General features: G+C 44.3%; 1 protein-coding gene across 1 annotated transcript in view; it reads left to right on the top strand.

The window, feature by feature from the left end:
- The window catches only part of TSPAN13 (tetraspanin 13), a 29,296-nt gene extending 16,257 nt beyond the window's left edge, over positions 1-13,039 (top strand). The window contains exons 2-6 of the mRNA XM_069094431.1: positions 3,102-3,269; positions 6,739-6,819; positions 8,444-8,557; positions 10,811-10,921; positions 11,994-13,039. Coding sequence (XP_068950532.1) covers positions 3,102-3,269; positions 6,739-6,819; positions 8,444-8,557; positions 10,811-10,921; positions 11,994-12,068 — 549 coding nt within the window. The 3' untranslated portion in view covers positions 12,069-13,039. The remainder of the gene's footprint in view (positions 1-3,101; positions 3,270-6,738; positions 6,820-8,443; positions 8,558-10,810; positions 10,922-11,993) is intronic.
- Positions 13,040-21,509: the final 8,470 nt, after the last annotated feature.

Genomic DNA, 21,509 nt, shown 5'->3' with positions numbered 1-21,509 from the left:
CCTTAGATGAATGGTGGTAGCTGGGGCTTAGCCTTGGTCTCAGCCTCTATTCAGAAAATACTCTGTAAAAACTCAATGCTAGTTCTAGGAAGCCTACATCCCCATATTGATATGTCCTTTCTCTTTGACCCCAAATGACTGCTGCTAGCATCCCAGGGGGAACTTGGTTTATTTCCTTCTTTCCCAAACACAACCTTTTATAGAACTATCTCAGCAGGAAAAATGTTTGATGGGAAACTTCACCTGGACCTATATTTTGAAACATTAAAATTTTTCAGATTATGAATGTTGGTTTCAAGTTTTGAATTACAAGAAGGTATATATGATTGTGAATCAATTAACGCTCTAATCCTGGAGCAACTGAAGATGCATATCCACTCAAAGGGAAGTAAAGAGGGCCATAGCAGGTATGAGAAGGGTATAGTAAGGAATTAGAAAAGACAAGGAGACTAAAAAATGTCATTAAAGAAAGGGAGGAGTGAAAAATAATATGGACTGATAGTCATGTGGCAAGTGAGGGGTCACTGCTGGACATATTAGAGCATGTGTATCCTTGTAATTTCAGGAAAAGGTGATAAGGATCCCTCAGAGCCGCCCCCCCCACCCCGCCCCTCCATGGAACTCTTTAGGAAGGGCATAGACAAGAGGCCATGCACAAGGCTGGCAGGTGCAACCCAGCTAGTTCAGAGAACACCCTGCTGCCATCTGTGGGAGGGAGCATCCACATTGATATGGTGACAAATAGATATGAATAATTACTTTCAAGAAGGTGTTTGTATAATGTTTCCAGTTTCCTGACCCACAACAATGGCTTCTAAAAACTTTTATAGAAGGATCTTTATGTAAATCTGGGGGATCAGATCATATCTGTTTCTGTAAGATTCCTGCTATGAATCTCTTGGATCAAATTCAAAAACAAAAATGTCAGTGAAGATAAACCTGCAGCTGCTTTGGCCTGTGTTTCAAGACCAGCAGCCCTCTGAGGCCTCATTGTTGGACACGCCATGAATGTAGGACCAGTTGGGCTAGGGTTAAAGACTGCCATTTCATTGACTACCACCATGCCGTGGTACCACCATGCCATGGTACCACCATGCCATGGTACCACCATGCCGTGGCACCACCATGGGAACTTCCTGACATACAGCTTCCGGATCCTTCCATGTGCATTGGTGCCTCCAACCTCCTCCATCATCTGTGGTGCAGGCAAGAAATGGTTCTATTGGGGATTATTCACCCAAGATTCCTTAGGAGTCAGTGGAGTGATGTGGAGACAACCAGCTGGGGAGCAGTGGGCCCTTCTCCCAAGAACTTGGAGATGAGAAAGGAGAAGCCTCCCTGGGAGTGGAGCCTCTGGCAGTGATGGCTCACCAAGGGGGTGCTCAGGCACTCTGTGTCTATTCAGCAAGTTTTCAAAGAAGTTTCTGTTCCTTTTCCAGAAGTGGATGGCTTCCCATGCTTGATACATGTCTGGAGATTAGCAAGGCTAGCACATAGTCACAATTTTCCATTGACCCGGATGTAGACAGTTTCTTTCTTTACCTGTTTATGAGAAACTGAGAGAAACCTGAAAACCCTGAGATGCTAAGATTGGGTCCCTTATAGCCTGGCTTCCTGTAGCTCTCAGGGTAGTAAACCTTCAAAAACAGTCAGTTCCCTTCTTCAGTATTTAAGAGAGCTGGGATTGTGGTCATGTGGGTGACTCCCCCACCATACAGCTCATAATTGCCCTGCTGTGGACAAAAATCTAGTTAGTTAAATTATAATTATTGTCTAAATAAGCCAATTTAGAATGCACTCCAACAAAGGGAAGAATTTCTGTTCCTAAACCGAAAGTGGCAATGATGTAAAAAGTAAGCAATATACTGAGAAAAATGACTTCAATTTAATTTTTTTGCTCCTGCCAATTAGATAAAGCCCAGTTGTCCCCTTGCCCCCCATGCATGCATACATGTGTGTTTATATTTGTTTACATGCATATACTTAGAATTACTTCTTTCAGATGCCACCCTCTTCTATAGGAGCTATTCTCTAGACCGCCCGTTTGGCCCGTTTGGCCATGGGATTACTTTGTATTTACTGTGTAGTGTCCAGATGGAGAATGCATACTCCCTGAGGGCAGGGCATGCTTTGTGTTGCAGTATTTTCACCCATTGCCTATGTTGTAGCACTTACCAAGTGTTTATTGTACTGGATGCTTCTGGAAATATGTCATCTCTAGACTCTTGTGAGCAAATGTTTTCACGTGAGAGGCAAGAAAAAGCTTCTACAATGAAGGGAAGAAGGAGGAGGTGAGAGGGAATTAGTGAACCTCACTGTCATCAGATTTAGCTTAAGGAGGGAATAACATACACACTCAATTGGGTATGAAAATCTAGCTTATCCCACAGGGAAGTAGGGGGAAGGAGATAAGAGAGAGGGAGGTAATAGAAGGGAAGGCAAATGGGAGGAGGAGGTAATCAGAAGCAAACACTTTTGAAAAGGGACAGGGTCAAAGGAGATAATATAATAAATGGGGGGTGAGATAGGATGGAAGGAAATACAGTCTTTCATAACATGACTGTTTACATAACTACACATGTATAACCTAATCGAATTGTTTGCCTTCTCAATGAGTGTCAGTAGGGAGGGAAGAAGGAGGAGAATTTGGAACTCAAAGTTTTAAAAATAAATGTTAAAAATTATTTTTACATGCAACTGGAAAATAAGATATACAGGCAATGGGGCATAGAAATTATCTTGCTCTACAGGAAAATAGAAGGAAAGGGGATAAGAGAGAGTCATTTATTCACTACTGCATTCAGTCTCATTATCTACAAATTAAAAGGAATAGATGGTCTCTGAGGTCCTTTTCAGCCCTTGATCTGTGATCCTGTAATGCCTTCGTATGCCTCAGTACTTAGGAAGGGACAGATTTTGCCAGATATTAGCTCTATCCAACAACAGTGCTTTTCTAGAATGTTGTAGAATGTAAGTTCCTTGAAGGCAGGGCTTGCTTCATTTTTGTCTTTGTATTTCTATCAAACATAAGCATTGTTTGATCTGGCTTCTAAAACAGATGTCCTTTCTTCTTTCCATCCCTTTTTTTATTGTTGCTGCAGCTGGTTAGCCTGTTGCTGATTGGAATTGCTGCCTGGGGAATTGGCTTTGGCCTCATCTCTAGCCTCCGTGTGGTTGGTGTGGTCATCGCTGTTGGCATCTTCCTCTTCCTGATTGCATTGGTGGGACTGATCGGTGCTGTCAAGCATCACCAGGTGTTACTGTTCTTTGTATCCTTTGGTGACGATGTGGGATTTTTATGGGGGGCGAGGTTGCTTTGTTCTTGCTTTTCCATCTTATTTATGTCCCTCACTTGCTGTTAACTATTAACAGAATTCTTAAATTATTTTGTTCTAGATTGTGATTTCATTGGTGTGGGGAACTCCTGGGGTGGGAAATCTGTCTATTGATGCTGATCCCCAACTCTGCAGTCAATGGTCTGAGAGAGTTGTCTGAGGACACTGAGGGGGTATGGGACTTTCCCATAATCATTCAGCTACTATCTGTCAAAGATAGGAATTTGAACCAGGTCTCCCTGACTCTCAGCAGTCACTCTGTCCCTCATAGTAGAATTTTTCTACACTTATTATTCAAGTCTTGAAAGTCAGTAACCAGTGAAGGCCAAGTATACACTAGAGAACATCCACTGAATCCCTCCTGCAGTATTTTCCTGTGGTTGGGGAGATGCCTTGGGGCTCTGTGAGGCTCACTAACCACTATATGTTTGGGCCCAGTGGCTGATTGTTTATTTAAAGTCATTCTGTGCCATGGAAAGAATGATGGATTTGGAGTCAGAGGTCTCAAGTTACAATTCCAGCTTGGTCCTTTATAATCTCGATCACTGAGCAATTAATTTTCATTCAATTCAGCAGACATTTATTAAGCCACCTCTTTTCTGTGGGCCAGTTACTCATCTGTCAAAATAGGGACTTGGACTAGATAAATCCAAGGACTCAAACCTTTGACCCCATCTTCTGATGCCCAAAGATCAGCCTGCCTCAGTTCAGGGAAACTCATTGGCCTCTGGGTGATATAGTTTTGGCTACAATAAACTCCTTAAGATGATCAGCTAAATTAAGAAAGGGTCCCAACCTCTGCTGGCAAAGAGGGTTTAAACACTGACCAAATGACAGATCCTTAGAAATAAAAAAATTGAGTAGAGAGGAAGCTTCTTGAAAGCAGGAACTATGGCCTCTGTCTTTGTGACTGAAGTGCCTAGCACGGAGTTAGTGCTCAATTTTCTCTTATTGAATTGGGTTGTTGTACTGAAGCCATGTGTGAGAGTCCCTTATTTCCCTCTGTGGATGTGACCCAGGCCACCCTTGGCAGTGTGTCACTTGGTCAATATTTGCTCATGGGTGTTGTCTCGTGAGGTAGATGTGAATAATGGGAATTGACCCCTGTTTCGCTCAAAGTATAAGGGCTTGATGGCAGATGGCTTGCTCCCTTGCCAGAGGTGGGGTGCCTTCTTGCCTTCTGCTCCTGAGTTACCCACAAGAACTCAGTTGTTGCTGAAGGTATCAGGGAAGGCAAGGAAGTAGATGGAGTCTGCAAAGAATTCCGTGTCTCCGTTTGGTTTCCAGCCAAGAAATCTCCATTTGGGGATCCTGCCATTCACAGTTTCACCCAATGGAGAGACTAGTAATCCAGAATACACTTAGTCATGGGCTGAGAGCCTCCCTGATCTTTCTAGACTATTCACTGAAGGAGTTTTTAGAGCATTCATTATGTAATTGCTTCCATAACCTGCTCATGTCAGTTCAATATAATAAAGACTTATTAAGAACTTACTACTATGTGCTGGGCTTTATGCTAAGTGTTGGGGATACAAAGAGAAAAAGGAATAGTGCCTGCCCACAAGGGGCTTACTTTCTACTTGGAAAGCTTATATTCCACTCAGCCACCATTGGCAGTGTCATGATGGGTGATTTAGGGAAAAGTCTACAAGGAAAGTGAGTTTATTTTAATAAAGCTGATTATTGAGTATTTTATCCCTGTAGGGATTACCTACTTTGCATTTTATTTTAATCCTAAGCTTCCTTTCCTCCATCAACTAGCATTATCTTGGACCCTTTGCCCTTGATATTAGGAGGTATCTGATTGAAATTCACAAAAATGTCAGTGTTAGCATAAGCAAAGCTGGTAAGAAAGGAAAATCTGCTATTCCTCCCTGCCCCCCAGTCATCAAAAAATACACATTTACACCAGGTATGAATCCTTTTTTATTTTGCACAGTGGTGTCCTTGGGATTTCCTTTCTGAAAGTCCAGATACTGAATTTAAAGACCAGATAGCTAAAATAGCTGCTGAAAGGTATATTATATGCATGCTTTGGCATCCTGGATGCAAAAACAAGAAGGTTTACATTTTCCTTTTACCCCATTCTCCCAAACATGGGGAATGGAAATAAGACATTAGCTGTCATGTATGTGGTCTCCCAAGCCAATTCTAAGCTCAGGATGAAACATGGGTCTGAATGCCCATAGCATCCTCCAGCTTGGGATACTGGCTTATTGCTGGAAAGGGGCAAGGCAGTGCACCTGGGATTATGGTAATGAACCCCTTTCTCCCCACCTACTTGTGCTGGAACTCAGACAGACCTTGAACTTTTGGCCTTGGTTCAGGAGAAATTGAAGGTTGCTTCAGGTACAGCATGGTTTGGAAGTCTCAATGGAAGTTTCAATTGACTTTCTCTGACTCCTGTCAGCTTCCTCCAGAGCCCAACGTGACTGATCTTTCCTGAGCCCCTGATGCCAGCCCTGACTCCCTCTTGAAATGACTCATTGGTGTCATTTCATGTTCATTTCCCTGGGTACATTGCTGGTTTTTCCCCAGGAGAATCTTGAGCTCCTTGAGGGCAGGAATGGTTTTATCTTTGTCTTTTCTACATGTCTTACACACTGAGCTTAATGAATGTCTGCTGAGTTAAATTGACCTTTCTAAGATTTGAATATTAACATGAGCCAGTGTGGCTTAGTGGGCAGAACATGCTATCCTTGAAGCCAGGAAGAGCAGGCTGAAATCCTGTACCTGAAGCCCACAGGCATGTGGCTCTGGGAACATTACTGGCCACTCTCCAAGCTGATTGGAGAACTGCCGTCTGGCTTGGGCCTCCTCATGAGTACTGGTAAGTATTTAAGGTAGCAGATGCCCAATGTGTGTGGCAGCCAGACAGCCTCTGAGTCATGAAGGCATGGGCACAAGACCTGCCTCAGACATGAACCAATCAAGAGATCCTAGACAAGTAATATTACCTCTCAGGCAACTTTCAAGACCATAAGGTGCCAGCATGCCTTAGTAGATGAGGTTTTCTCACTCATTTGGGAATTCCCCATATTAATGAAATCACACATTCAGTCCCTCCTCTTGGGTATCAGCATAGCCACATATAGTATGTGCATGTGTGAGTGTGTGTGTGTGTGTGTGTGTGTATGTGTGTAGGTTAAGCTGTAGATATGCGATGATATAGTTCATATATTCTATGCTTTAAAATTCTCAATTTATCCTAGAAGAGAACTGCATTAGAGTAGCCCCTTTCCTTCTTCTAATGCATTAGTGTCTACCATGGAGGGCCAGGCACCCTTGCACCATGTGTCTTGTTCTCTCTTGCTGTACCTCTGCCTTGAGGGGTCAGCACCTTGGACAGGGGTCGTCTCTGATCACAAAGGCTGCACAGAGGCTTCCTTCACTCAGCTCCCAGTACATGATCATTCTGTTACTGGTCTTCATTATCCAGTTTTCTGTGTCCTGTGCCTGCTTAGCCCTGAACCAGGAGCAGCAGGTAAGGAAATCCCCCCTCCCCCCCACAAACACACACCCTTTCTTATACACCAAGGTGTGAGAAAAGAAGGGTGTTAGAAGTTACTGGATAACAAAAGAATCTCTTTGGCTTGGACTGTCTTGAGAGCCCTAAACAGACCCTCCCTGAACTCCCCAAAGATGACATCTTTCCAGTACCTTCTTCAGTGGACCCCCTTGCTTTTTCTCCACCAAGGTGCCACACACAATTGGTTAAGAATATTTGTAGTGTCCTTTTAGTGATCTTGCTTTTTAAAAATACTTATTTACTTTTAGCTTACAACATTCAGTTCCACAATCCCTTGAGTTTCATATTTTCTCCCCCTCTCCCTCCTCCCTCCTCCCCTCACAATGGCGGCATGCAATCCAATAGAGGTTCTACAAATACCTTTACATTAAACATTAGTCAAGTTGTAAAGGAGGATTATAACCAATGGAGTGAACCATGAGAGAGAAGAAGCAAAACAAAAGAAAATAAAGAGAGCAGGCGGCTTGCTTCCATCTGCATTCAGACTCTGCAGTTCTTTCTCTGAATGTGGACAGCCCGCTCCAGCATGAGTCCTTTGGAGTTGTCTTACAGCCTTGCATTGCTGAGAGGAGCCCTGTCTATCAAAGTTAGTAGTGACCTTGTTTTTTTTTAATAATATAATTATAATATAACATATTATAAAATATCATAAAATTATAAAAATATATAATAAATAATACTTGTTAAAGGGAGGATTAAGGGCTTTTTGCATTTTTTGGCCTTAGAAGAGGAGAAAGTTAACCCCTTGTTAAAGACATATTCTTTAGAGTAATGTCCTCTCCCATTTTTTACACTTAAGGAGAAAAGCTATCCTTGTTCCATGGCCAGAGAAGCAGCCCAGGGGTCAGGAAACCCGGGGTCATGTCCTACTTTGGATTCCAGAGTGACTGTGTGACCTTTGTCAAATCATTTTACTCCTCAGCGCTCTAAGCAAATCTCTACCAACACAAATTGCAGACAAAGTGCCAGCCTGCAGTAGCAGAAGGGGCTTTTTTGACCTGGAAATTCCATAGAGGAATGAAATCTCAGGTCCCGTCCTCCCCCTGTCCCTGGGAACTCTCTGGAGAGGTAGTGTGGTACAGTGGCTAGAGAGCTGGCCTTTATATCAAGAATATCTGTGTTCAAGTCCTCTTTTGACACGTGGGACACATGACTGGGGGACACTGGACAAGTCACTTAGTGTCAGTTCCCCAGGAAACTCTCACTTCTCAAAGTTGTAGCAGCTTTTGGCCTCACAGAGGGGGTTATTTTATACAATGAGATGCAGCCCCGGATTCAGAGCCTGCCTCTCTTCTTCCTAAGCACACACAGACACAAACATGGAGAGAATGGGGGAAGCAGCTCCTGTCTCTGTGAAGCATCAGTTTCTTAGAAGAAGGTGCCCTGGAATGATTTCCATTCCCTTTGAAAGAATGACTAGTACAGGAATGCCCATAGGGAAGGAAGCCCCGCAAACATCCCCAGGGTCTGTCCTCCTTCCCTCCTTCCTTGGGTCATTGCCTTTTCTGAGTTTGCGCCTCCTTGTGTCTTTGCTGTCTAACTCCCCTTTTAACGTGTGGATGTTCCATGTGCTTCCTAGGGCCAGCTTCTGGAGGTCGGCTGGAACAACACAGCCAGTGCCCAGAACGATATTCAGAGAAGTCTGAACTGCTGTGGGTTCCGGAGCTTTAACCCCAATGACACCTGCCTTGCCGTAAGTTCTTTCCGTGTGTTATTTTCATTGAAAGCTATAGTTGGACACATCTTAATGGACATGGAAGAATGTGGTTATTTGTACTTAACTGAAGGTCAGAATCTGCTGCCATATTCACCCCTTGCGGGATACTTACCTCTTCTCCACGCTCCCATGGCAGCTGCAGGCTCCCCTTTGCCCACTCTCAGATGCCTGATAGCCAGTGACACACGATCATCATCAATATCATGCTGTCAGGTACCCCCAGTGTCTTGTCCACATGCTTGGAGTAGGAAGAACTCTAGATTTGGAGGTACATGGACCTGGTTTGAATAACAGCGAGTTCTTGCAGTTTATGTGACTCTGGGCACATGACTTCCTCTGATCAAATTGAACTACAGGTAGGATTGTCCAATGGACAGTGCTGGACTTAAAGCCAAAGGGCCTGAGTTCAACTATCAGCTCTGCAATTTACTATCTGTGTGACCTTAGGCAAGTGACATCATCTCTCTGAGAGCCTCGGTTTGCCTTTCTTTAAAATCAGGTGACCTCTAAGACCTTTGCCAGCTCTAAATCTTGTGGCCCAATTTTGTATGGATTTGGATCAAAACTCTAGTGCCTAGAGTTCAGGGTGGTGGTATCTTCTGGGAAGGCAGAGCTTTGTTCCCTGTTAGCCTCTGAATTACAGTGGGAATGGTAGAAGGAGATGTGTTTTACTAAAGTGGGGTTTCATTCTACTCTGTGGGTTATATTCCACCTTCTGCTACACCAGGCAGTATGCATCCCTTCAGAGCTCAGTTCTGGTGAGGGCTCCTCTCCATCGCACTCTTTAGAGGGAGGGGGCTACAAGCATTTGGCACCTTTTGTCTTTCTCCCTGCAAGTCTGGACCTTGGGGCCTTTGGAAGCCTGAGAGGACATCCAGAGACCTGCTGCTTCTGCTCAGCAGGTGTTTGGTGTGTGACTATGGCAATGCGAGATCTCTCACCGAGGGCTTTTCTGTTTTTGAATCAACCTCACAGGTGCAGGATGAGGAGAGTCACTTGGCAAGTCTGTCTGAATAGTCTCCTGGAGTTTTAGTAGGACTGGGCAGCATTCTGTGGCCCCCGGAAAAGCCAGTGATCTTAGTGTAAAAAGAGCCATGAAGTCGAGAACCACAAAGGTGATGCTAGGCCATTGCTTCCTTCCCTGGTCAGACTGGGTCAGGAGTGTTCTATTCTATTCTGATCACCCTATTTTTCTGGTGGTTGCTGTTGTTTAGTCATTTCAGTCATGTTCAACTCTTTAAGACCCCATTTGTTGTATTTTTTTTTTTGGACAAAGATACTGGAGTGGCTTACCATTTCCTTCTCTGGCTCATTTTATAGATGAGGAAACTTAGGGAGACAGGGTTAAGTGACTTGGCTAGGGTCACACAACTAGTAAATTACTGAGGTTGGATTTGAACTCAGGCCTTCCTGACTCCAAGTCAAGTGCTCTAACTGCCACTGTGCCACTGTGTTTTAGAAAGGGCATTGGGAAGCTTGGGAGCATCCAGAGGGTGGTGGTCAGGAAGATGAAGGCCCTAGAGTCCAGGCCTCTTACACAGAAACCTGAGAAAACTGGAGGTGCTTCTTCTGCAAGAGAGAAAACTTGGGGGACACATGAACTCCATCTTCAAACATTTGGGGAGCTGTCCCATGGAAGATTAGATATTTCCTGCTTAGCCCCAGAGGACAGAACCCTCTGGCATTATGGAGAGAAGTGAGAGAAGAAAAAAGTCTTAAAAACTGGTCCAAAAGCAGGGATGGGCTGCCCTTGGTAAGTAGTGAGCTCACTGTCCCTGGAGGCCTTTAAGCAGGGACTAGAGCACCAATATCAGGGGGTCTTAGAGAGGGGATCCATGCCATAGACTGAGTGCTGGATGAGATTGGAGAGGTTATCTAGCTGACCCCCTTCACTTTATAAATGAGGAAGGTAAGGACCAGGGACTGGAAGGGACTGCCCCAAGGCTGCACAGGTTGGGCATCAAAGACATGTTGCTGGTGTTTGAGGAGGCACCAAGGCATCTTTCTGCTAAGCCCTGAGCTCTGAGTGTATATGAGTGCAGGGAGAGAAGCACTTGATAGCAGGGGCGCCATTTTTTAGGAAGGTCTTGTTCCTTCTCTGTCAGGATCCTAAGTTTAGTGGTAGGATCAAGGTCAAGGCCAAGGGCCCAGAGCAAAGCACACAGTCCCCCAAAGAGAGAGGACATACCTATCAGATGTGGGCCTCATCATATGCATTGGTCTCTACAGAGCTGTTTCTACAGCCACCACTGTTCTCCCTGCGCTCCAATCATAGAAGAATATGCTGGGGAGGTGTTGCGGTTTGTCGGGGGGATCGGCCTCTTCTTTAGTTTCACAGAGGTGAGTAATTCTAGACAACCCCATGGCCCAGCACTCCCCCATCTGGGAAATTCAGAGGTGGGAAATAGCATCAAGGGAGATTAATTCATTGCTTCAAGGATTTGTGATTTCATCATTCATTCAATCAACAGCCATTTATTAAATGCGGGCACCAAGGATAGAGAAGAAATAAAAATAAAATATACAAAAATAAAAAGCATCCTTGTCTTCTGGGATCATACATTCTAGGCACACCATGTACACATATGTGTAAACAAAATAAATAATGTAGATATGATGTAATTTTTTGGGGGAGGGGAGGTTCTAGCACTTGACCCATTCCCTCTACCACCAGCAAGCTATTGCATGGTCATCTCCCTTGAATGTCCATCTGTGATGTTCATTGATATAGACACCTCGTTTCTCAATATATGCATCTCTCCCATAAATCCTTCATGTGAGGTCCATCCCATGTACCCAGCACCTTCCCTTCGGTTCCCTGGCATTGCTGTAGTTCATTGGCTTTTCTGCTTAGTTCCTTCTTGTTCTGTGATAGGGTTGTCTTTTTTCACACATACATCTCTCTAGTGACATCCTTTCCACCACTTCTTGTAACATGAAAACATACCAGTTAATGTGGATTTTGTTTTTAATCGGGCTCTGGTGAACTGTGGAAGAAATTACAAAGCAGCTAAAAAGTGACTAACTTTTTTTTTCAATATTTTATTGATCCCCCCTCCCAAAAAAAGGCAAGAGGTGTTTTCTTTCATCTTTGTAGCAGCAAGTTCGTTTTTGTGGGGTGGCCTTTGTGTCTCCAATTGCTTTTTTTTTTTTCAACAAAACTATTAACCAAGTTATTAGAAGATCCCCAATACTCTCAGCTTTGTTAGTCTGCCTTCTTCAGCCAGTGAGAGCATTCAGCTTCTTTCTAGAGTTCTTCAGTTGTCTTTCTTTTTGTTGAATAAGAGTAAGAGAAGAAAGCATTCCCTTTGGCACCAGTGATTCATGGAGGCAAATTTTCTGATTCACAGCCCAGAGTCTGGGGTTTTATTTATGTTGCCTGAAATAACCCATGTCTGTTTGTTTTCTGCAGATCTTGGGAGTTTGGCTGACCTACCGATACCGGAACCAAAAGGACCCTCGGGCAAACCCGAGTGCCTTCCTTTGATGGGTGATCTAGGGTGATCTCCCGCATGGTCCCTTCCTTCTTCCTCCCTGTTATACATACGTTAATCTAGTTGTCCTTCTCCTTAATTAAGCAAACTTTACTTTTAAAATGACTCTTTTTGTTTGTAGTTAGTACACTGCCCATCTTTCCCTACGTAATGTCCTTTGCCATGCCTCTATTGGAACATCCTCTGAGTTAAATTGTTCCCTCCTGACAGTTTGTAGCCACTGCCCCATTGCCTTTCTTAGCTTTTGTACATGCAGAGAAGGTTTCAGTGGTATTCTTGATGTCCACATGGTGACCAACATGTCCATGTCTCCTGGATTGCACTGGTTATAGATACAGGATGGGAACCAGAGAGAGATGGGGATTCGATTTGTAACCGACTCTTTTAGTTTGGATGAGTTCATGGAAGGGACTCCCCCACTCCACCTCCCATTCCCAATATCTCTTTCTTTTTCTTAAGAAAAACTTTGTGTGAAGTAAAATTTAATTAATTAAAGTGTTGATTGAGGTTTTGTCATCTTACTTTAGAGCAAGTTTGTTGTTATTTAGAAGTAGAAATGTGGTTTGGGAAAGTGGGAAAGTGAGTCATCTTGGGACCTGTAGGGTTGGAAGAGAGGTGGCCAGGCTGATAGATATCCTCCCCCCTCTGCCCCACCTCCATTGATTGACAGGTGATTAATCTGGAATGCATCTGTCCTGCTTATCTCTTCACATCAATGAATGGAGGCTCAAATCCTTCTATTTTTACAAAAAGCAAAGCATTTGAATTATCCCATGGGGTGAAAGCTTGAGAGTTGGTGACCTTGATGCTGACTAGCCTCAATCCATCCTGAGAAGTCCTTGATGATTATCCTGGGGAAGCTTTCAAACACAAGTATATTGGAATGTGATTGTCATGATTTCCAGTTTGAACAGAATTGTAGCTAAGTCATTTATTTAAAAAAAAATTAAAGATGGAAAACCTTTTTGTGTGTGTGAGTGTGTGTTAATGGAATTGAAGAAAGAAAGACTCATTTGTGGGTTAGGTCACAGAGAACTGGTTTTCCTTCTGTGGATTTCTTAGAAGAAGGTTTTGCCTACTTGATGGTGATTCAAACAAGGAATTCTGGCTTGTAAATGACAACACCATCGTTAGTGTGCACATTGGAGATGGCCTTGCTGGCCTGGCTTTCATCCTTGAAGCTGTGTGTGTCCTTCAGTGGGGGTGGTCAGCTTTGATGTACAGATACATAGGGGGCATGGCTTTGTTCTAGCTCTTTTGGTCACATCCTCCTGGATCCACAAGCTCTTGGTTTGGCAAAAGTTATCATTGGATGGACATTGATATGGAGTAAATCAGCAAACATTTCTTAAGCACCTCCAGCAAGACACTATGTGAGACACAAAGACAGACATACAATAGCCCTGCCCTCAAGGAGCTTACATGCTTAAAGCTTAAAACTTCATCAAGAAGTGGTACAGAATGAGGAGAGAGGGATAGGGAACAAGTGCTAACTAACTAGACAGGGGAGAAGAGGAGGGAAAAGAGAAGGCTTCCCAGAACAGGGTATGTTTGAGCTGAATCTTGGAGGATGACAAAGATTCTGAGAAGAGGGCAAGGGAGATGCAATACAACCACAGGGGACACCTAGTGGGGAGGAATTGAGGGGAGCGATGGGTGGGGGAGGAGGGGTAAATTGTTGGTTGGGCTAGACTAGAGATTGTGAAAGGGGAAGGAGAAGTATATGAAAGAAGGCTGCTGACATAGGTAGGAGCCAGATGGAGAAAGTCCTTAAATGAAGATGCATCTGAGTCCTGGCAGTAACAGGACAGTCTCAAATGTCTCTGGGATCCCTGTGATTTGGGAGTTCCCTCCAAAATACAGATTGTAACTCCTCCATGCCTGCCTTTCCTCTGGCACCTTGGTCTACATCCTTCCATAGATTCCCTCCAGGGCTCCACCTGATCTGCTAGAGGCCTTCCTCCACATGGCAAGGCTACCACTAGAGCAGTCTGGCTCTTGATAATAATGGCAGTGATAATAGTTATTCTTGTTGTGAACTTCAGAAGGGATAGATACTCAATTAGCCTTGTCTTAGGACTTTCTTCTTTATAAATAGTGTAAATTTGCAATACTCGGATTTTGGAAATATCCCTGCCAATTTCCAGTCTCTCTTCCCTGCCCCCAGTCCTATCCCTTATCCCTCCCCCCCCCCCCATAAGCAGTTGACCTCAGTTAACTAATCCATTGGCCTTACTGGACATGGTGCACTTTATCTGATGCCTGTTCTATCCCAAGAGATGGGAGCCATGCTTGGATCTTTGTGCTTCTGGGTGCAATGACCAAAGTCCTATTGTCTTTCAATGCAATTTCCCTTCACAGTATGGAGGGTCCTTGTGTCAACCATCTTCAGATTCCTTCTTGACTCTTGTTCTTTCTCCATAATCTCTCCCCTCCCAGCCCCATCCAGCCCCCAGTGCTTCCTTCCAGGTGGTCTGAGATGTTATCTGGTGAATCCTTGTGGCTGTAGGCTGTCCCCGTTGGCAGGTGGGCTTCTCAAGGTTGTGAATGAGCCATAGTCTTTGTGTCCTAGGAGGACACACAGGTCTGATGGGAGTGTAGGGGCCTCTACAAGGCCCTGGGGGCTTGGTTGGCAGTCAAGAATTCTCACTTGGAGCTTGATACCTCCCAGACAAGCACCCCCACCCCCCTTTAAAATGGATCTTTTTGTAACAAAAGCTGCTATTCCCATGGATGCTTTATTGCTTGGCCTTCATGTAGCCACTGAGTTAGCCCGAGCTGTTTCATAAGTCCCACTCAGGTCCTTTAACCATTGCCTGACCTGTCCTCAGGCAGGTTAAAAGCTCACCTTTACCTGGTACTCTAAGTTAGGGCTTCTTAATTTTTTTCCACACTCTAATCCTTTTTGCCTGAGAAATTTTTACATGATCCCAGGTACATAGGTATATAAAATAGGTATACAAATCAAACATTTACTGATAATAAAACATAAAAATTATTTTAAATCCATTCTTTGGCATACATATAATTTTACCATTTATTAAAGATGAAAGCAAATTTGCATACCAATAACATGAACCTGCTTGTTTATTTTTACATAAAGAATTAGATCTTGGTGGAAAATTTGATACTGCAGGATGCAGAACATCTTTAATGTTTTTCAGAGCTGATAAATATTTTGATTTTACAATCTTCAATTCTGAGAACACTGCTTTCCCTAAATATATAACACAAAAATGACAGAAAGATGTTTAGGGCCATTTCAGAAATTGTTGGAAATTCTGTCCTACTTCCAAGCCAGGATTCATTGAGTGATTTTGTATGTATAGTAAAGACACTGCAATTCATCAAATATTGTAGTCTCGAATCTGAACTGAGGTGTTTCTGGCAGTTTTGGCATGATGGCATGCACAGTGCAAAAGTGCATATGTTGTGTGTTCAAAACCAAGGCTGCAGTGAAGTTTCAAATGCAACACAGGCAAGAGCTGCCAGAAACACCTCAGATTCATTATGTGTTTGATTTTGAATTAGTTTTTGGTTGTTGATGTTCAGAAACTTCTTACTGTTGCCAAATTTTTCACAACTCCCACATTCAGTTACTTGACCCACAGTTTAAGAAGTGCTACTCTCGGTGGTGAGGGATTTGACATTCAGGAAGTCACTTGAGTCTCCTGGAAAGCAGGTGCCATGACCTCCCCCTTTACAGATGAGGAAGCTGAGGTTAAGTGATTTGCCTAGGGTCACACAGCTAGCAGAGAGGAGGGAGGATCTAACTCCTCCAACTCCAGAACTCTCTTCCCTTTACTCTGCTATGTCTCTCTACCACCCTACCCCCACAGACCATGAGCCCTGCCAGCCATGTTGTCAAAACCAGACAATTCCAGGCAGAAAATTAACACCAATACAAAGAAAACTTCTCAAGAATGATTTTCAGCCCAGGGACTCTGACTCTGAACTGCCTGAGGCCACAATGGCTGATTCCCAGAGCCCAAGGCTGCTTGTGAAGTTGGACCAGAGAGAGCAACTTGAAAATGACAGTCTACCAGGGTGGAGGAAATCCCATCCTGGGCAGTGAGAGTTTGTGTCTTACTTCCTTGTATGAGCCTCCTGACCTGCCTGGAAGGTGTTTGCTTAACTCTGTTTAACTTCCTTTATTTGCCTCTAAGTAAGCACATGAAACTTTTATCATATTTGGTCAGTACATTAAAGATTCAGGAGTCCATTGGTGACTCAGGCTAGGATTATCCAGGGTTTTAAAGGGAGCCAACTCTAGCTTCTTTTACAGGTGAGGAACCTGAGACCCCCAGAGACAGGAACTTGGGTGGGGCACAGAGGTCATGGGAGACACGACTGGGACCTGAGCCCTGGACTCTGAGGCCACATCAGGTCTGTTCTGTGCTTCACTTAGCTGATCAGAGTGACTGGCATTCCAGCTGGAACCCTTCTACTACTGACAAACCCAATTAAATACCTACTTTCCTAAGGCATTTGGTGGGGTGCACTGATTGGTAGAAAGTGGTGGCAACTTCTAGGCTCTGGGGATAGATGGTTGGACTTGGCATCAGCACAGACCTGAGCTCACCCCCTCCCTCAGACACTAACTGACCTTGAACAAATCACAACCTCGGAGTCTCAGTTTTCTTCTCTGTGAAATGGGGATACCCTAGTATTCCCCTCACAGGCTTGTAAGAATCCAGTGAGTTAACATACACAAAGTACTTTGCAAGCCATTGTATAGAAGCTAGTTTACTGCTATTGCCACTGTTGCTGCTACTGTTACTATTGCTATTGCTACTGTTGCAGTGGCTGTTGCTACTGTTGCTGCTGCTGTTACTGGTTGTTCAAAATTCTAGCAATTACAAAGAGCTTTCTAATAGACAGGCCAACTCCCAGTGGAGCATTCTCCATGTTCTCCACTTACAAACTGGGAATCCCTATCTTGTTCATTTACTTAGCTGTGTGGAGGTGTCCGCAGACCTCAGAATTTAGGCTCCTGGTGCGCGAGGACTCTTGTCAATTTTCACCTTTCAATCCCCGGTGCCTGGCACACAGTAGATGTTTAATAAGTGCTTACTCAATCACTTGAAGTGAATTCCCCCCCTCTCAGACTCAGTCACTTGGTGATTTAGTTAACAAGGAGAGATTAATATGCCACAGCCTACCCACAGAAATGTCAGCTGCCAAATCATTTACTTGTGTAGAGGTCTAGATGATTAATCTTGAAGATGACCCAAGGATGAAAGGGATGGCTAATAGATGCCAGAGTCAGGATATAAAAGGATCATGTTCAGTAGAACTTTGGACTGAATACAATGAAATTCAATAGGAATAAATGACATGATGATTCGCCTTCCTCCCAAATGAATTTACAAGTATAAAATGGAAGAGACATTGAGAGAAAGCGGTTCAGGAAAAGACCATGGAGATTTGAGTGGATTTGGCCCCTAAAGCTAATACAGTCTGAGCTGTAATAAGATGAGGAGCCATCAGGGCATTGGTGGGTCCACTATACTCTGGCCTCATGAGACTTCATTCAGAGTATTGTTTTGTTTTCCGGTATCTCTGTTTAAGAAGATGTTGATAAGCTGAAAAGGGTCCAGAGTGCAGTCAGCATGGTGAGAGGCCCTAAGTCCATGACATGCTCTGCTTAGTTAAAAGAACTGGGCGTGTTTAGCCTTAGAAAAGAGGAACAGACTTAGGGGAGGCATGATAACTGTCTTCAAGGACTGTGCAGGAAAGGCTATTGTGGGGATCAGTGAGGCCTGGATTGGTTCTGTCTGACCCCAGAGGGCAGAGCTGGGGGAAGCCTCAGAATGGCAAATTTAGGTGAGAGGTCAAGAACAATTTCCTCACAGTGAGTGGAATGTGCTTCCTCAGGAGGTAGTGGGTTCACCCTCCTTGGAGGTCTTTCTGATGATCATGGCCAGGTACGATGCAATGGAGATCCATTTTGTGTATGGGCTGGACTAGCTGGTGCTGAGGTGCCTTCCAAATCTCCTTGCAAATGTCCTGTGAGACCCATATGCCTACTTTCTCATCTCCATAAAGTCTTTATGAGACTGGTCCTTGTAGAGGAGGAGTGAAGATGGTGGGAGGGGGAGAAAGTGGCACCAAGCTCTTTTCCACAGAAGTACTCCATGCATATCTCAAAAATGCATAGACTGAATCCAAAGCTGTCTTCTGTTGTCATTGAGAATCTCTCAGATCAAGTCCAGATAAGAGTTTTCCATAGACAGTTTAGGCTCTCCAGATGTCCTGAGCTCTGGCACACACTGGACCTCCTCACTGACCATTATCCATGACTTCTCCAAAGAGATTGGACTAGTTATTTATACAGGAATAACTCTTCTGCATCGAAGCCCAGATCCTGTATTTCCCCCAATTCTCTTCCTTTATCACACAGCCCTTCCTTATGCTTCCTCCCCACTGGGCATAAGGGGTAGCTTGCCATCCTCAGGTTGAGGGTTGGGAGAGGGCATTGGAGGGGGAGAGGACTGCTGCTAAAGCATTTAGTGAAGGGACCTCAGGCAGTTGGTACTTTACCTGTCCTTCATGCAGAGGCAGGGTAGATGGGAGTCCATGCTAGCCTTGTTACCCCTCCATGCAAAATTCCACCCTTATGCTGGGTACCATGAGGTAAGAGCAAGAAGAAAGTTTAAAAAAAATTAAATTCCACGAGTCCTTCCAGGGGCTCTTCCTAACATACAGTGATCCATGATGTGGGGTTCTCTGTCAGTACACAGTATTTAGTAAATGACTTTCTAACCCTACACTCATCCAGTTATGTCCCCAAGCCTCAGTTTTTCTCTTCTTTTACCCTTTTCCCTAAAGAAATCAAAGCCAGCCTCTGTGCCTTCCCTCCCAGTATGGTCCTGTCCACTACACATGGCCAGCCATGACCAGGAATACCCAAAGGGAGGTTGTTAACTGCATGTGTTTGGAGGGAAATGCTTCCCAGGAGCTGCTTGAGGAAATTTCACCCTCCTCCCCACCTCCAGAGAAGATAACATTCTCATAATGTGTGAGAAAGGGGCCAGGTTATTCTGCTCTCCTCTCTGGCCTCAGTGAACCTTTGAATCTCCTAAAACAATACCTCGGGCCCATCTATCACAGGGCCTCAAGTGCTAACTGGACCACTTTGTCTGCAACCTTCCATCTCTGTTATTTCTGGAGTTTTGAACAACCATTAACAACAGTAACAATGCTAACTAACCTCTATATAATGCACGGTTTGCAAAACACATTATGTATGTTAATTCCCTTAATTCTCACAAGCCTGGTAAAGGAATGCCATGACATCCCCATTCTGCAGAGGAGGAGGTTGAGGTTCAAGAAGGAGAGAATGAACTTAGGATGATCGCAGCTTCTCACCCAGCACTCAGGCCCTTTCACACACATCCCTCCCTTTGGACACACAGACTGGACACGAAATATTGGAATGGTTTGGGATGGAAGGACCCTGAAGAGGTGGCACACATTTCCCTGCCTTCCCCCAAAGAGCAGCTGAACACAAGTCTTCCCTCAATGACGCTGCACCATTGTCATGACTATGAATTATTACCAGCCACAGCGATCCACAGAGTCCCGGGAGGGGGTGCCACTTGTTCCTATACCCAAGGGCTCCAGACACCTTTTAGAGATTGCTCTGTCTCTCCTCCCCTTCCTGCATCACTGGCCACCTGCTGCACATTCCAGACCCTCCACTTTGCAGTTTCTGGTCTCCTACACACTGTAGAACTGGAAATTCAGGTTTGTTAGATTGTGTAAAGGAAAAGCAATTAGACCTAGAATCTGATCTTTGACTATGGCATTTGAGTTTTAGTGGGGGTTAAGTGAGACGTTTGTGTCTTGCCTGTTGTGGTCAGTCCTGTCCCAAGCTGGCTTCTGGCCTAAACTCTACCCTCTACTAACTTGTAGATGGGAAGATAGGACCTAGAGCTGGAGAAGGCCTCAGAGAACATCGAGGCCAATCTTCTCATGCCTAGGTAGGGACACTGTGGCCCAGAGAGGACAAGTTTTGGCCTAAGGTCACAAAGTAAAAGGCAATGAGAGGCAGGTTGGCATCCCAGGCTTTTGGCCAGAGTGTTATAGAGCCATGAAGCCTGGATTGGGAGTCAGGAAAGCAGACTAAAATCCAGCCTCTGGCACCCACCACTTGTGTGTCCTTGGTCAAGGAATGTGGGGTCTCTGAGCTGTAGTTTCTTTATCTATCTGTCTACACATGTGTGTATGTATGTTTGTATATATACATGCATTTACAAATACATATATAAATATATAACGTACATGCATATTTATATTCTATATATAATTATATCATACATAATATATATATGTATATGTAGTTTGGACCAGATGCCCTCTCAGGCCCCTTCTGTGTCTAAGCCACTTCATCTTTCTGGGTGAAGGTATTGGCCTAAGGCCCTGTCCTCAAATTCTAGTATTTGGTTGCATTTGTACACTTTTGGGGAGAGGTGTCCCACTTGATAGAAAGTAGAAAAATTGGGACAGATTATGAATCACTAGCTTTGTGTCTCAGTGCGCTTTCCTAAATTCTGGTCAGGGGACCTTCCACCCTGGTAGGACTGGCCCCTTGCGGGAGGGGGAATCTTCCCTGTGTGATCCCCTTGCCCTGGAATTACCCTCCTTTGGATGTTCTGAGGGATGCTCTATCTAAGGGCCTAGGGACAGCCACCAGGGATGCCTGCCCTGGATGCAGTGGGGGCTAAAGCGGCTTTTTGTGGGAAGGTTTGGAGCCTTTGTGGAGGGCAGGGAAGAGGCCAGCTCCAGCATTAGCACCTGATGTGGTCTCTCTAAAAGGGATGACTTGGGTTCCTCTGCAGCTCTGCCCCTTTCCTCTCCCTCCTGTGCCCACCACCACCAGCCAACATGGCTGAATTGTGTGGGGAAGAGGGGATGGATGCCTTCTGGGGCGTTTTATTTTCTTTGGTTCCTGCTTGTCACGGTGGATGTCTTGTTAACCAGCAAACAGAAAGAACATTCCATTTTGGGTCAAATTAAATTGATCAACAAGCATTTCAAGTTCAAAACTAATTATCATGGTTGACTATGTAGGGTTTGTAAGGAAGCTGCTGCGGGCCAAGTGCTTAGGGACCATCAGGCTTATTCATCATACAGTGGAAATGCTGCTGCTTCTGGAGTCAGAAGACATAGGGTCAAATCCCATACCTTCTGCTGCCTACTAGGGTGACCTTGGGCAACCCATCCTCTCTGGGCCTCAGTTTCCTCATCTCTACAAGAGGGAGATTTCCAATGTATGTTTCAGCTCTCATCCTATTAACATGTCTGTATTCTTTCTCTTTTTACTACAACCTTGTTAATAATAAAAAATAATAAACATGCAAATACAGATACAAGAACTTGAAAATTTTTACATGAAACCAAAAACTCCCATTACAAATCATGTATTTAGA

Source organism: Petaurus breviceps, unplaced genomic scaffold (genome assembly GCF_028583685.1).
Source record: "Petaurus breviceps papuanus isolate PSGF00001 unplaced genomic scaffold, PetGlider_PUasm1.0 218, whole genome shotgun sequence".
Lineage (NCBI taxonomy): Eukaryota > Metazoa > Chordata > Mammalia > Diprotodontia > Petauridae > Petaurus > Petaurus breviceps.
Note: the sequence above shows the minus strand (reverse complement) of the source record. Positions and strands in the feature narration are given on the sequence as shown.